The 12,500-nt window shown below is 44.1% G+C and overlaps 2 protein-coding genes across 2 annotated transcripts in view; both read left to right on the top strand.

Moving 5' to 3' along the window:
- wdr55 (WD repeat domain 55) overlaps positions 1 to 1,138 on the top strand; it is a 5,545-nt gene extending 4,407 nt beyond the window's left edge. Inside the window, exon 4 of the mRNA XM_071901214.2 lies at positions 1 to 1,138. This exon is cut by the window's left edge and continues 45 nt beyond it. Coding sequence (XP_071757315.2) covers positions 1 to 292 — 292 coding nt within the window. The 3' untranslated portion in view covers positions 293 to 1,138.
- Positions 1,139 to 3,432: 2,294 nt separating this feature from the next.
- LOC139913235 (uncharacterized) overlaps positions 3,433 to 12,500 on the top strand; it is a 9,322-nt gene continuing 254 nt past the window's right edge. Inside the window, exons 1-11 of the mRNA XM_078281785.1 lie at positions 3,433 to 3,516; positions 3,957 to 4,021; positions 4,148 to 4,283; positions 5,467 to 6,052; positions 6,116 to 6,219; positions 7,677 to 7,737; positions 7,859 to 8,214; positions 8,364 to 8,470; positions 8,565 to 10,329; positions 11,837 to 11,938; positions 12,183 to 12,494. Coding sequence (XP_078137911.1) covers positions 3,433 to 3,516; positions 3,957 to 4,021; positions 4,148 to 4,283; positions 5,467 to 6,052; positions 6,116 to 6,219; positions 7,677 to 7,737; positions 7,859 to 8,214; positions 8,364 to 8,470; positions 8,565 to 10,329; positions 11,837 to 11,938; positions 12,183 to 12,494 — 3,678 coding nt within the window. The remainder of the gene's footprint in view (positions 3,517 to 3,956; positions 4,022 to 4,147; positions 4,284 to 5,466; positions 6,053 to 6,115; positions 6,220 to 7,676; positions 7,738 to 7,858; positions 8,215 to 8,363; positions 8,471 to 8,564; positions 10,330 to 11,836; positions 11,939 to 12,182; positions 12,495 to 12,500) is intronic.

Here is a 12,500-nt window from a genome sequence, read left to right as displayed (position 1 = left end):
GCACGTCGGCGAGCCCATCGAGCAGATCGCCAAGTCGCGGGACGCCCGGCTGCTGGCCAGCTGCGCCCACGACCAGCTGGTCAAGTTCTGGGACATCTCCGCCTTACCCGGCCTGAGCGTCAGCGACTACCGCAAGAGGAAGAAGAAGGACGGACGCATGAAGTCCCTGAGCAAGAAGGCGCTCGGGGACAACGACTTTTTCGCGGGACTCGTGGAAGAGACGGAGAAGAAGGAGGAGGAGGAGGAAGAAGAAGAGGAGGAAGAGGAGGACAGCGACAGTGGCAGCGATTAAAGACGGGTTCCGCTCAGTTTTCGTGGTTGAAATGTGTCGTTCCTCTGCCCGCGGACGGCTCGGTCCGAACTAAATGAACGCAACGTCTGCCGTCTGGTGGAGAGACTTTCATCCGAAGCGCCTCACAGCGCCGTGACTGTGTGAGTTCAGCAGGAATCGAAACCCCTGACCCTGACGGCGCCGCCCACTGAGTCACACCAGGACCACGAACCAGAGCCGGGCGCTAATTCAGTATCATCGTCTTCCGGTGGAATCGTACGGCGATGATATATGGTGGTTTTTGGGGGATTTTGTGACGCACAATTCTGCCGTCTAAACCAGTGTTTCTTCGATCTTTTTCATATCAAGAACCCCGAATTTAGTCCACATTAGAGCCACGGACTTCCATTTTGATGAGATTTTGTCTCTCGGACCCAAATCTGAGAATATTTATATCTAAACTGATGATAACACGGATATTGTGTCTCAAAACTTAAGGAATATTATTTGAAAATCTCAGTTTTGTTTGACATCACACCTCACATTACATCACTGTTTCTGCTGTCAACAGTCAGAAATAAAACTCTGTAATGCTAACAGGCGTTGAGGAAAAACCGATGTTTGCTTTTTCGAAGATTCCCGTCGAAAAATTCCCGTTTTAAGACTGTTGGTGAACCAAATCTAAAGATATGTTTTGTAGTTTTTGTTGTCCTGTCATATTGGTTATGGCTGCTTTCTCAATTTTAACAGTCTGTGCAGTTTCCAGACTGTAAGGTGAAAAATATTAACTTTGTGATGCTAACAGACTTTGTGAAAGACTGGTGGCTTGTTGAGAAAATATGAGAGAGGTGTGAGTGGATAAAAATGTATTTGTTTATTAAATTAATCTGATTCACATACCAGTTGAATGCATTGTTTTTTATGCACAATCGATTAGGAAGCTTTTCCACACATCATAGTCCTTGTAAAGTGTAAAAAAAAATAAAAAAAAATAAAAAGGGACAGAAGAAAGAAGTTTAAATCTAAGACCGCCTCACCTGATGTTTCCCCCCTACCTGACTCGGTCCAATGCTGCCTTCAGGTGCTCGTCGTAAACTCGGCCTGCCCAGATTGAAAGTGAAAAAATACGACTTGTCACGTAATCAGATGCTGTTGGTTTGAAGTAATAACAAATAGTGAAAATAGAAACATACAACAATACTAGTTGTTTACATGTGTGATAAATAACATCGTTGTTATCAGTTAATGGCATGCTTACATCTCTCTGCCTGCTAAACATCACATTTTATCTTAGGCTGCCTTCAAGTGTTGTTGGAAATATAGAAATTATGAGATGACCACACGATCGACCCATCGAGTCAAGTGGTACATGTAACTGGAAAGTTAAGACTTTTCTATGATCCCTGAATTGCAGAGATGTGATGTTTAAAACACATCACTTTTATCACCCTATGGTTGATAAAAGTGATGTGTTTTATTATATGTTATTGTTTGGCATTTGTAAATAATTCAAAATGTTATATAGGCCTATATTCCTATTTTTACTCTTTGTTTAGCTTTTACTTGGCATGCGTTTTAAATGAATCAATACATCAATTACATGCAACAGCCACCAAAAAACGACTTTTGTTTAAGAGTCCGTTTTGTTGTTTCTGACCTGAATGCGTGAGAAGTCGGAGTTTACGAGGAGCACCTGAAGGCAGCACAACTGTAGCGGGAAAGCTGCTGGTCACGTGACGCAAGCGAAGCAACCAACATGGTGGCGAGCAGGAGAGCGTAGTTAGCTGCTCCCTGTCAGTACGAGGCAAATTAACAGACGTTTTAAGGATTATAGTTAAATTCCCGGTAAGTACGGACGGTTTTCTAACTGTTAATGCGTCACGGATAACACTGGTGTTGTTGTTCATTTTAAAGCCGTAGTTACACCTGGCAACTAGCTAGCTATTAGCTTGTTTGCTAATTTAGCATGGTTGTATTTGTAAACAGTGAGTGAACATGCGTGTGAAAATGAAACTAGCGGTAAGACAGTTTTCACTTCACACCAGAGATGAGCTGAAGGGTAAAACCTGTTCACCGACCGTTTAATTTGAGGAAGTAGAAACTACCAACCGCTTCTATTTTTAATGTCACCTTTATGTGACCCGGTCAGTCCTGCTGAGATTAAAAAACACCTTGTTTTCAATGGAGATCCGGCCAAGAAAGCAGCATCAAGACAATGTTCAATTTGCAGACGAACAGTGAGTTATACATAAAGTCTGAATACAGTGAAAGTAATGTAAAAGAGCCATGTAAAACAATGTATTATTATTATTATCATTATTATTATTATCATTAATATAAAAATGCAATCAAAATCACAAATTGAGAGAGAACAAAGTGACATTTTCTCCATAAAAGCTGTGAAAGAAAAGAGTTCAATATGAAACCTGTTTGAGATCTGGAGAGTTTCTTATTGAGTCTGCAGCCAGATCACATTCAGGATTTTTAGACTGGCGTAAATCTGTGTAACATGTATTTAAATGTGGATAAGCTTTAATGAAAATATATTTTGTTTATAGAGGTTGTTGCTTGCCTTCAGTTTACGCTCCTCCTCACAACCTTCCTGTTAAACATGAATGCGCTCCTGTCGCTGAGTCTCAAATCTAAACTGTGGAGATGATTTCATTGTCACTGAGCTGTGGAAATTAAATAACCGAATTCAGACATTTTTTTTAATTGTTGTTTACATTCTAGCAAGCCAATGGCATCGCTAGAAAGATTTGTGTCTCAGAAATAAACAGAATTCTGCACAGTCAGACTTTGTTCTCACTGAACTTTTATTGATCACATCGTATCCTGGTTGTATTGAATCCTGAACCTCAGATCACGTATAGACTCGTATCGTGAGATAAGCAGGGATTAGCCGGGACAGCAGTTAATTTCAAGCTAGGTTTTGGAAAGCAAATGTAAACTAGATGTAGACAGAAGTAAATGAGCTGTGACTCTAAAAGTCACCGCTGTTCTCCTTTTTTAAGGTTTTCTCTGACAGGCGATTTGACTTGTCGACTGTCTGAAAGGTTTTTTTTTCTGAAAACGCAACAGCTGTATTGATCAGTGAATCAGATGCAGGCTCAGTGTGATCCGGAGGTTCGATTCCCTCTGTGTGTTTCAGCTGAGGCAGAATGCCGGGGAAGAGCGGAGAGCGCTTCAGACCAGGAGAGCTGGTGTTCGCCAAGATGAAGGGCTTCCCCTACTGGCCTGCCAGGGTGAGACACACACTGAAACACACACATACACTAAAATACACTAAAACACACACTGAAACACACACTGAAACACACACTGAAACACACACATACACTAAAATACACTAAAACAGAAGCACACACAGAAACACACACTGAAACACACACTGAAACACACACTTAAACACACATATACACTAAAATACACTAAAACACACACACTTAAACACACATAAACACTAAAATACACTAAAACACACACACAGAAACACACACTTAAACACATATACAATAAAATACACTAAAACACACACACTTAAACACACATAAACACTAAAATACACTAAAACACACACACAGAAACACACACAGACACAATCCATGAATAGTTATTGGGAGTTTGCGATGATGTAATACGTGTGTGTGTGTGTGTGTGTGTGTGTGTGCATGTGTGTGTTCAGATCTGCAAGGCAGAAGAGGGCAACAAGAAGAGAGTCCCGGTCTTCTTCTTCGGAACTCACCAGATGTACGCACACATAGCTGTCAATCAACGACATCACATCCTGTTGGCCACTGTGTCCAAATGACATGAATAGGATAAATACATCTCTCTCTCTCTCTCTCTCTCTGTCTCTCTCTCTCTCTCTCTCAGCGGTCACCTCCCTCCAGAAAACATTGTTTCCTTCGTCGGTAACAAACTGAAGTACGGCAGCGGCGTTCGCATCAGAGGCTTCACTGAGGGCATGTGGGAGATCCAGAACACACCGGGAGTAGGAAGCAAACTCAAAGTCAGCTCTCTCTCTCTCTCTCTCTCTCTCTCTCTCACTCACTCACACGTCTGGACATTAATGCTGTAAAGTCTGTCTCACTCGCTTGAGAATTGAGCAGATGAGTCTGTTAGCAAACTGTCAAAACTCAACTGAAAGCTAACGTTAGCGACGAGGCTAACGTTAGCGACGAGGCTAACGTAGCTTCATCACAGACTGTACTTCTCTCTCTAGCTCTTCTAGTCAACATTAGCATGTTAGCAATCCATGGCAGCAAGGAGACAGAGAAGCTGCTTTGGTTCTTGCTGTAAAACCTCTCAGCTCAGTGACTTGCTGTGAGTCGCTTTATACAGAAGCTAGTCCAACGGGTCACAGCAAGATGGCCGCCGCTCCGACCGTCCAGGAGCGTTGATTTGAAAGGGAAAGATCGTTCTATCTGTTCAAGTTCTCTGTGCTGGCTTGAAAAACAATCAGCTGGCATGCTACAAACAAACGTAGCAATCTGCTAAGAAATCAATATACCAGCGAACATACTTCTAACACAAAGCAGCAGGGAGCGCTGTTCAGTCAGACGAACGGTTCAGACCTGACAACGTTGGAGGGAAGCTACATCTGCAGCTTTTTTCCCCGTTGTTATTACTCCTCAGCCAGATCCACTGACTGGCTGTCACTGCTGCTTCAGATATATCCTTCACTGTCTGCTTTAAGCTCCACCCACAACTGTCTAATTCACCTAGTAGGCTGGATGGCAATTTGGTGCCAAGTCATGCTTGTGTGCTCCAAGCAGCCAGAAGAGCCAGGTGTTCCAGCTTTCTGCACTGTGTCAGTTAACCTGTTGCTTTCTCAGTGTCTTGACAGTCTCTGTGCCGCCCTGCTACACTGAGGCAAACAGGCTGAAATGGACTAAAATCTATCTAATCAGAAAATCCCTCCTGCTCTACTCCATGATCTAGGAATAAATAGTTTCTTCCATGCTACTTGGGGCTGATAAAGCCCTTTTAAGCAATAGAGGAACGTATAATTATTATAAGCTACTATTGAGGTGCTTTTGAACAAGGCACTGAACCCCCAACTGCTCCAGTGATGCTGCTGAAGTGTAGAAGCCTGTGGTGGAGCTCAGTCAACCTTCCCTGAAGAAATCAAACATATCTTGAGTCAGATATTCTGCTTCTAATTCACCTCCTTTGTTATTTTGTTTCCTCAGATACAACAAACAAAGACGGAGGACACAAAAACCCCTAGCAAAGCCTCTGCTAGTAAATCTACCCCAGCCAAACCAACTCCTAATAAATCTACCCCTGCTAAACCCCTTCCGAGTAAATCTACCCCTGCTAAACCTCCTCCCAGTAAATCTACCCCTGTCAAACCAGCTCCTTCTAGTAAATCTACCCCTGCTAAACCCCTTCAGAGTAAATCTACCCCTACTAAACCTCCTCCCGGTAAATCTACCCCTGTCAAACCAGCTCCTTCTACTAAATCTACCCCTGCCAAACCTCCTCCTAGTAAAACAGCCCCTGCTAAACCAACTCCTCCAAGTGAAACTACCCCGGCCAAACCCACTGACAAGCCAGCGCCTGCTAAAACCAGTACTTCTACCACCACTACAGACAGTAAACCAGCTACTGACAAAAGTACTCCAAGCAAAGACACAACTGAAGAGGATACTACTGCTACTAGTCCTGCGAAAGCAACTAGAAGTACCGCTCCACTGAAAGCAGCAGTTTCCAAACCTGCTCTCGAAAAGGCTACAACTTCAAACTCTACCACCACTACTACTGCAGAGGCTTCTAGTACTGCTGCTACTACTAGTACTACTGTTACTACCACTACTAGTACTAGTACTACTACTACTAGGAGCAAAGCGGCCGATTCCAAGGCGGCTCCTAGTAGTGATCCATCTCCAGGAGGGACTGCTGGTAAAAACACGAGTGCCGCTGCTCCAGAGAGTAAGAAAGAGGTAAGATGGAGGGAGGGAAAGAGAGCGGAAGAGAGGGAAAGGAGAGAGGAAAGGAACAAGGGAGGGAAAGGGGTTAAAGGATTGTAGAGAAATCAAGAGGAATGGATGGATGGATGGAGAGGAAAGCCCCTTTCACACATGGAACCTGTAACGGTGTGTTCAGATTACGGGCTACAAGTTTTTCCACACTCTGATGAAGCGTAAACCAATCAGAGTAAAGGGAAACGTGTATCTCTGTTCCTATTCCCCACTGAAGGTTCCACTGAGTGTTATTTCTTCTGCGTCCAAGATGAAGGGGAACGTGATTCTTGCCGTCAACCAGTTTCGTGTCATATATATAATCCGACTCGGTTCGTATACCGAAATATAAACAAATAAATGCCGCGTGGGAGTGGGTGTCGGTGATCACCAGCATTCCAGGTACATATGCGCTTTCAATTCGGTAGCTTACTAATCAGCTGGCTAACGTTAGCTGTGAATGGAAGCACCAACGGATTATTTCCCAAACAAAATAAAAACTAGAGTAACTAAAGTTATGACAGGATTACATTATTAGTTGGTGCACCCAACGTGACGACATGAAACATCAACGACCACCGGGGCAACATTCGTCTTCTCCGTTGGTGGCAATGTAGGTTGGTACACCAGACCGTTTGGTAGCTTTTGTAGTCCGTAATGTGAAAGTACGGTAAGAATTCCATAATAACTTTTCCAGCAGTGCTAGTGGTTTCCCCTCTTCACACAAGGGATGGGAAGACACGCTTATCTCACGGTACGATTCGATACGCGATCCCTAGTTCACACTATTAGCTCCTGACTGTAAAATTTACGTGTAGAATGCGTTCACACATGACATGATTGTCCCAGATAGGCGAGGCCGGATGTTGCGTTTAAGGTACGAGATGGAAGACTTTACTGAGTTGTCTATTGATCTCGTCCTCAACTCGAATGGCTACTAGCTCCTTTGTCTCGGAGTTCGTCCAATTTCCAGACTTTTCTTGAAACAAAAAATTTTCAAAAGTTTTCAAAACTTGTTGCTCTCCGCTCCAAACTAATGCTGCAGTGAGTGAATCGCCGAACAAAACACGTCGCCCCAGATTTCGCCTTGTGATTGGTTCGCTCACTCTGCGTGAAAGCGTATTTCGTCAGACCGCCATAACCTTTTGCACGTTCGACCCGGAAATCTGACGGCTTTTGTTCACACTAGAGTCGCAAAGGAAGATTCCTGAGAATTTAACTCAGTCTTGAGGGGGGAATTCGCTGGATCGACTTCCTGAACATCGACTGCAGCTTCCATTTAAAGGTTTCTGGGGGAAGCTGCAGGTGTGAAAGCCGCTGTAGACATGGAGGTGGAGGTGTGGTTGAAGGGATGATGGAAGAGAAATTGGAAGGGATAGATAGACGGAGGTATAGAAGTCATTGGTTTAATTATTGGTGTTTGTTGTATTTTCTGTCAGGCCAATAATGAACAGCATGCGAAGAAGAGGACCCCTCCTAGTCCTGCTGTTAGCGCTCCAGGTAACACACACACACACACATTTGGAGAGTTCAGACAAACCTCTCAGAACATGCTGGGTGGGAACGCAGCCTAAATATTAACATTTTTGAATAGTCCACTCTGTTTTCTTTTTGTCAACAGCCAGTAAGAAACTCAAACCTTCAGAACCAAACTCTGCACCTACGCCAACGTCTGAGGCCGACGGAGGACAGAAAGTCCAAGAAGACGGAAAGAAAACGGAAGAGAAGAAACCATCAGAGAGCCAAGGAACGAAGAGAAAGAGGGAAGACGAGGAGGAGGAGGAGGTAGAGAAAGAGGCGCAGAAGAAAACAAAGCAGGATGGCACGGAAGGAAAGAAAGAAGAGACAGCGAAAGAGAAGACGACAGAGGAGAAAGAGAAGGATGGAAAACGAGCGGAGAAGGGAGAGACGGTGGAGAAGAGCGTTAGGGAGGAGAAGAAAGAGGTGAATGAGGGAGTCGGTGCTGCAGACGAGGAGGTATGGCTGCATTCCCATCTTTACTGCTCATACCTTTGGACTCTTAATATAATATATAATGAAAACATTAATGCTAAGCATTAGGCAGGTGTTGCTTTGTGTTTTAGAGAGAAATATGGTGAAATTGTAATTATATTTTGTGTGTGCAGCGACAGCGCCGCCTGGCAGCCAGGAGGGAGAGTGTGTTGAGGTCACTGAGAGGCCTGCTGAAGGCCGGGAGAGGAACCAAGAGGAAGGAGGCTGGGAAGAGCGCTCAGTGAGGACACACACACACACACACACTTGGATCAGTCAAAAGGACTGTACAGAACGTGGTTGAATGTTTAACTTTGTTATTCTCTCCCTCTCAGGAAAACCGGGGATGGGGGGAGGAAGAAACAGGTGAAGAAAGCCGACAGCAAGAAGACAGGAAGTCACAAGATGGCGAACAAGAAGGCTGATGTCAAAAAATCAACCGTCACCAAGGTGATCAGCAAGAAGACAGCCATCAAAAACATCGTTAGCAAGAAGATCGTTGGTAAGAAAACAACAGAAAAGACAAAGGACAACAAAATCGCCTTGAAGAAGGTAAAAAAAACAACAGAGGTCAAACAGAAACCAGTCGCTAAGAAAGATGAAAAGAATGACGGAAAGAAAACTAACCAAAAGATGACAGGAGAGAAGAAAAACATCAAGACAACAGAGGTAAAGAAGGATGAACGGAAAACAGAAGAGAAGAAGGTGACAGAGGCAAAGAAAAACCCGGAACAAGAAAAGAAAATGACCGGACAGAATAAAACCGACAAAACGACAAGTAAGAAAAACGATGAGGCGAAAGTGAAGGAAAAGAAGATAGAGAAAAGGAACGACGGGCAGAAAACCGAAGAGAAGAAGAAGACAAACATTGAGAAGGAGGGAAAGAAAGACGAGGGTTTGAAAGAGAAGGGAGGAGAAGACGGGAGGAACGAGGGAACAAAAGGAGAGAAGGAGGAGAGGAAAATCATCGGGAAGATCGTGAAAGCGACGGCAGGACAGGGAGCCAAGATCCAGGTGAAGAAGATGATGGGAGGAACGGCAGTGGAGGAGAAGAAAGAAGAGAAGACGACGGAACAACAGAAAACGAGAACAGATGACAAGAAAGACACAAGTACGAAAGTGATGCTAGAAAAGATGGATGGCAAGAAGATAGAGGAGAAGAGAAAGAGCTTGAGTTTAGAGAAGAGTGGGTGCGTTGGAGAGAAGAAACCCGAAAAGGCGAGTGCAGAAGATGGAAAGATTGAGAAAAAGGCAAAAGAGGCGGCGAGGAAATCAGAAAGAACGAGAGCAGCGGCGGAGAGCAATAAAGACAAGACGGTTACTGAGGTAGAGAAGGACAAAAAGAGCAAAGGAGAAGACGAGAAACAGAAGAAGAGCGTCGACGACGGGAAGAAAACTGAGAGGATGACAACGACGGACGAGAAGATGATGCCGAAAAAGGGCGTAGAGGAGAGAAAAGGGCAGAAACCGAGCGTGGAACCGAAATTGCCGGAGAGGAAGAGCGTAAGAGGGCAGGAGATGGAAAAAAAGACGACAGGAGATCAGAAGAAGGAAGGGGAGAAGAGCGAGAATCCAGAGAAGAAACCGGAAAAACCTGGCGTGGAATCGCAGAAAAACACGAGTGCGGAGAAGAAAAATGACAAAACGACTGCGGATCAAACGACCAAAACGACCAAAACAAGCGCAGCATCGGAGCAAAAGAGCGTTGTAGAGACAAAAACACAGAAAAAGAGTGCGGAAGAGAAGAAAAACGACAAAATGACCGAAGATGAAACCAAGGACACTAAGAAAACTCCCAAAGAAGAGAAGACGCCCACGGAAACGAGCGCTGGGTCGCCGAAGATGGAGCGAAAGAGCGACCTTGAAGAGTCAAAAACTGGGGAAACAAGTGCGGAAGAGGCAAAAGTTGAGAAAATGAGTGCGGAGGAAGGGAATAAATCTGAGAATATCACCTCGGATGAAGGGAATAACCCGAGAGCAACTAACAGCATGCAGCCGGTGGTGAAGCTGCAGAAGAAAAATACGACCATGTCGCTGGTGGACTCCACTCTGCACAGAATACATGGAGACATCAGGATCTCTCTGAAGACCGACAACCCTGTGAGTCACACACATATTTACATATCAACACACATTAAAGCAGCAATAAGCGCTTTTGACCACTAGAGGGCGACAGAAACCTCAACACATTTGTAAATAACACACAGCAAAGCTGCTGCACTACGGAGGCCTACCAAGGACAAACATTGCAAAGCACCGTGCATAAATGCTAACAGCTAAGCTAACCGTACCTGCAGAGAAATCTCACCGGTCACCAGTCTCACTTTGACAGATCTGTCCCCTGCTGAAGTAAAGAGGCAGGTACCAAGTTCGCTAGTTTAACAAGTTTACTAGCTTAAGATGTGCACTAGTTTAACAAGTTTACTAGCTTAAGATGTGCACTAGTTTAACAAGTTTACTAGCTTAAGATGTGCACTAGTTTAACAAGTTTACTAGCTTTAGATGTGCAATAGTTTAACAAGTTTACTAGCTTAAGATGTGCAATAGTTTAACAGGTTTACTAGCTTAAGATGTGCACTAGTTTAACAAGTTTACTAGCTTTAGATGTGCAATAGTTTAACAAGTTTACTAGCTTAAGATGTGCACTAGTTTAACAGGTTTACTAGCTTAAGATGTGCACTAGTTTAACAGGTTTACTAGCTTAAGATGTGCACTAGTTTAACAGGTTTACTAGCTTAAGATGTGCAATAGTTTAACAAGTTTACTAGCTTAAAATGTGCAATAGTTTAACAGGTTTACTAGCTTAAGATGTGCACTAGTTTAACAAGTTTACTAGCTTAAGATGTGCACTAGTTTAACAAGTTTACTCACTCGCCTCATCGATTCCGCCGTTACGACAAAATGTTCAGGAATGGGAGGGGGGAGAGCGCCGCTTTTGGTCAGCGAGGGAGGTGCCAAGCTGGTTTTTTTTGTTGTTTGTTTATTTATGAAAAGCTACTGAATGAAGCGGGAGAAAGGTTCGTTCAGGAGCGGAATTTGAGAACAAGACAAGACAACATTGGTTTATATCATTACATCTCAAGAAAATCACCACATAGCACACATTAGTTTCAGGATTGGTTATAGTGTCTGAAATCGCTTATTGCAGGTTTAACACACCCACAGATGTACTGAACACAAACAGAGTAGTGTTTGTAGTAGTCGTATCGACATTTCTGTTGATTTCTAATTAGACCTACCTGGCGCCATCTTATGGTAAAACGGCGTTACTGCAGACAAACACTGAGGTTACAAACATGAATGATTTTCGCAATATTACTTTTCATTTATTCCGAGAGAAACAGGTTCAGATTACTGGTATCTGACCGGATTTGTTGACATTTCTATGGTTATAGTCCTGAAATTTTTTTTTGTTTTTTTGGTGGACACTTTAGCTTGTAAAATCATTCTAAATTCAATATTTTATGTCATATGATTAATTCAGTTAGAACACGCTCATCAGATACATTTATTTCAACAGTTGGTAATACAGTATACAGACATAATGAGCCATCTCTCTCTCTCTCTCTCTTTCTTTCTCTCTCTCTCTCTCTCTCTCTCTCTGCAGGACATCGGTAAGTGTCTTGCAGCGTTGGATCAGCTCAGTATGGTCTATCTGACGTCTCAACACGTCCAGAGACACAGTGAGCTCATCGCCACGCTCAGGAAGGTACAGACACACACACACACACACACACACATACACACACACACACACACACAGTTTAGTTCTACTTTGTAACTTGTAATATTTAGACAGAGTTTATTTGAAACTTGAAAAACAACTAAGCAAATATCTCCTAACATGATTAAAGCTGGAAAACCATCTACAGTGATGGAAAACTGGAAGGGATTGAACTGTGTGTGTGTGTGTGTGTGTGTGTGTGTGTGTGTGTGTGTGTGTGTGTGCACAGATGCGGTACTACAGGCGGAGCCAGGCCGTCATGGACAAAGCCTCCATGCTGTACAACCGCTTCAAGAACGCCTTCCTGCTGGGCGAGGGGGAGGAGGTGGTGAGCGCCGCCTTCCTGCGCTCGCTGCTGCAGGAGAAGGAGAGGGAGGAGGAGCAGCGGGCGGAGCGCTGCCGCGAGAGGAGGAGGAGGGAGGAGCTGCTGCTGCAGGAGGTGAAGAGACGCATGGGCCAGGTGGAGGAGAGGAGGAGGGGGGCAGGAGAGGAGGAGGGGGAGGAGAGGAGGAGGATGGGAGAAGAAGAGGAGGAGAAAATGGTGGAG

This window comes from Centroberyx gerrardi, chromosome 23 (assembly GCF_048128805.1).
Source record: "Centroberyx gerrardi isolate f3 chromosome 23, fCenGer3.hap1.cur.20231027, whole genome shotgun sequence".
In the NCBI taxonomy this organism is placed as follows: Eukaryota; Metazoa; Chordata; class Actinopteri; order Beryciformes; family Berycidae; genus Centroberyx; species Centroberyx gerrardi.
The sequence above is the reverse complement of the archived record's forward strand: the minus strand, read 5'-3'. Positions and strand labels throughout refer to the sequence as shown.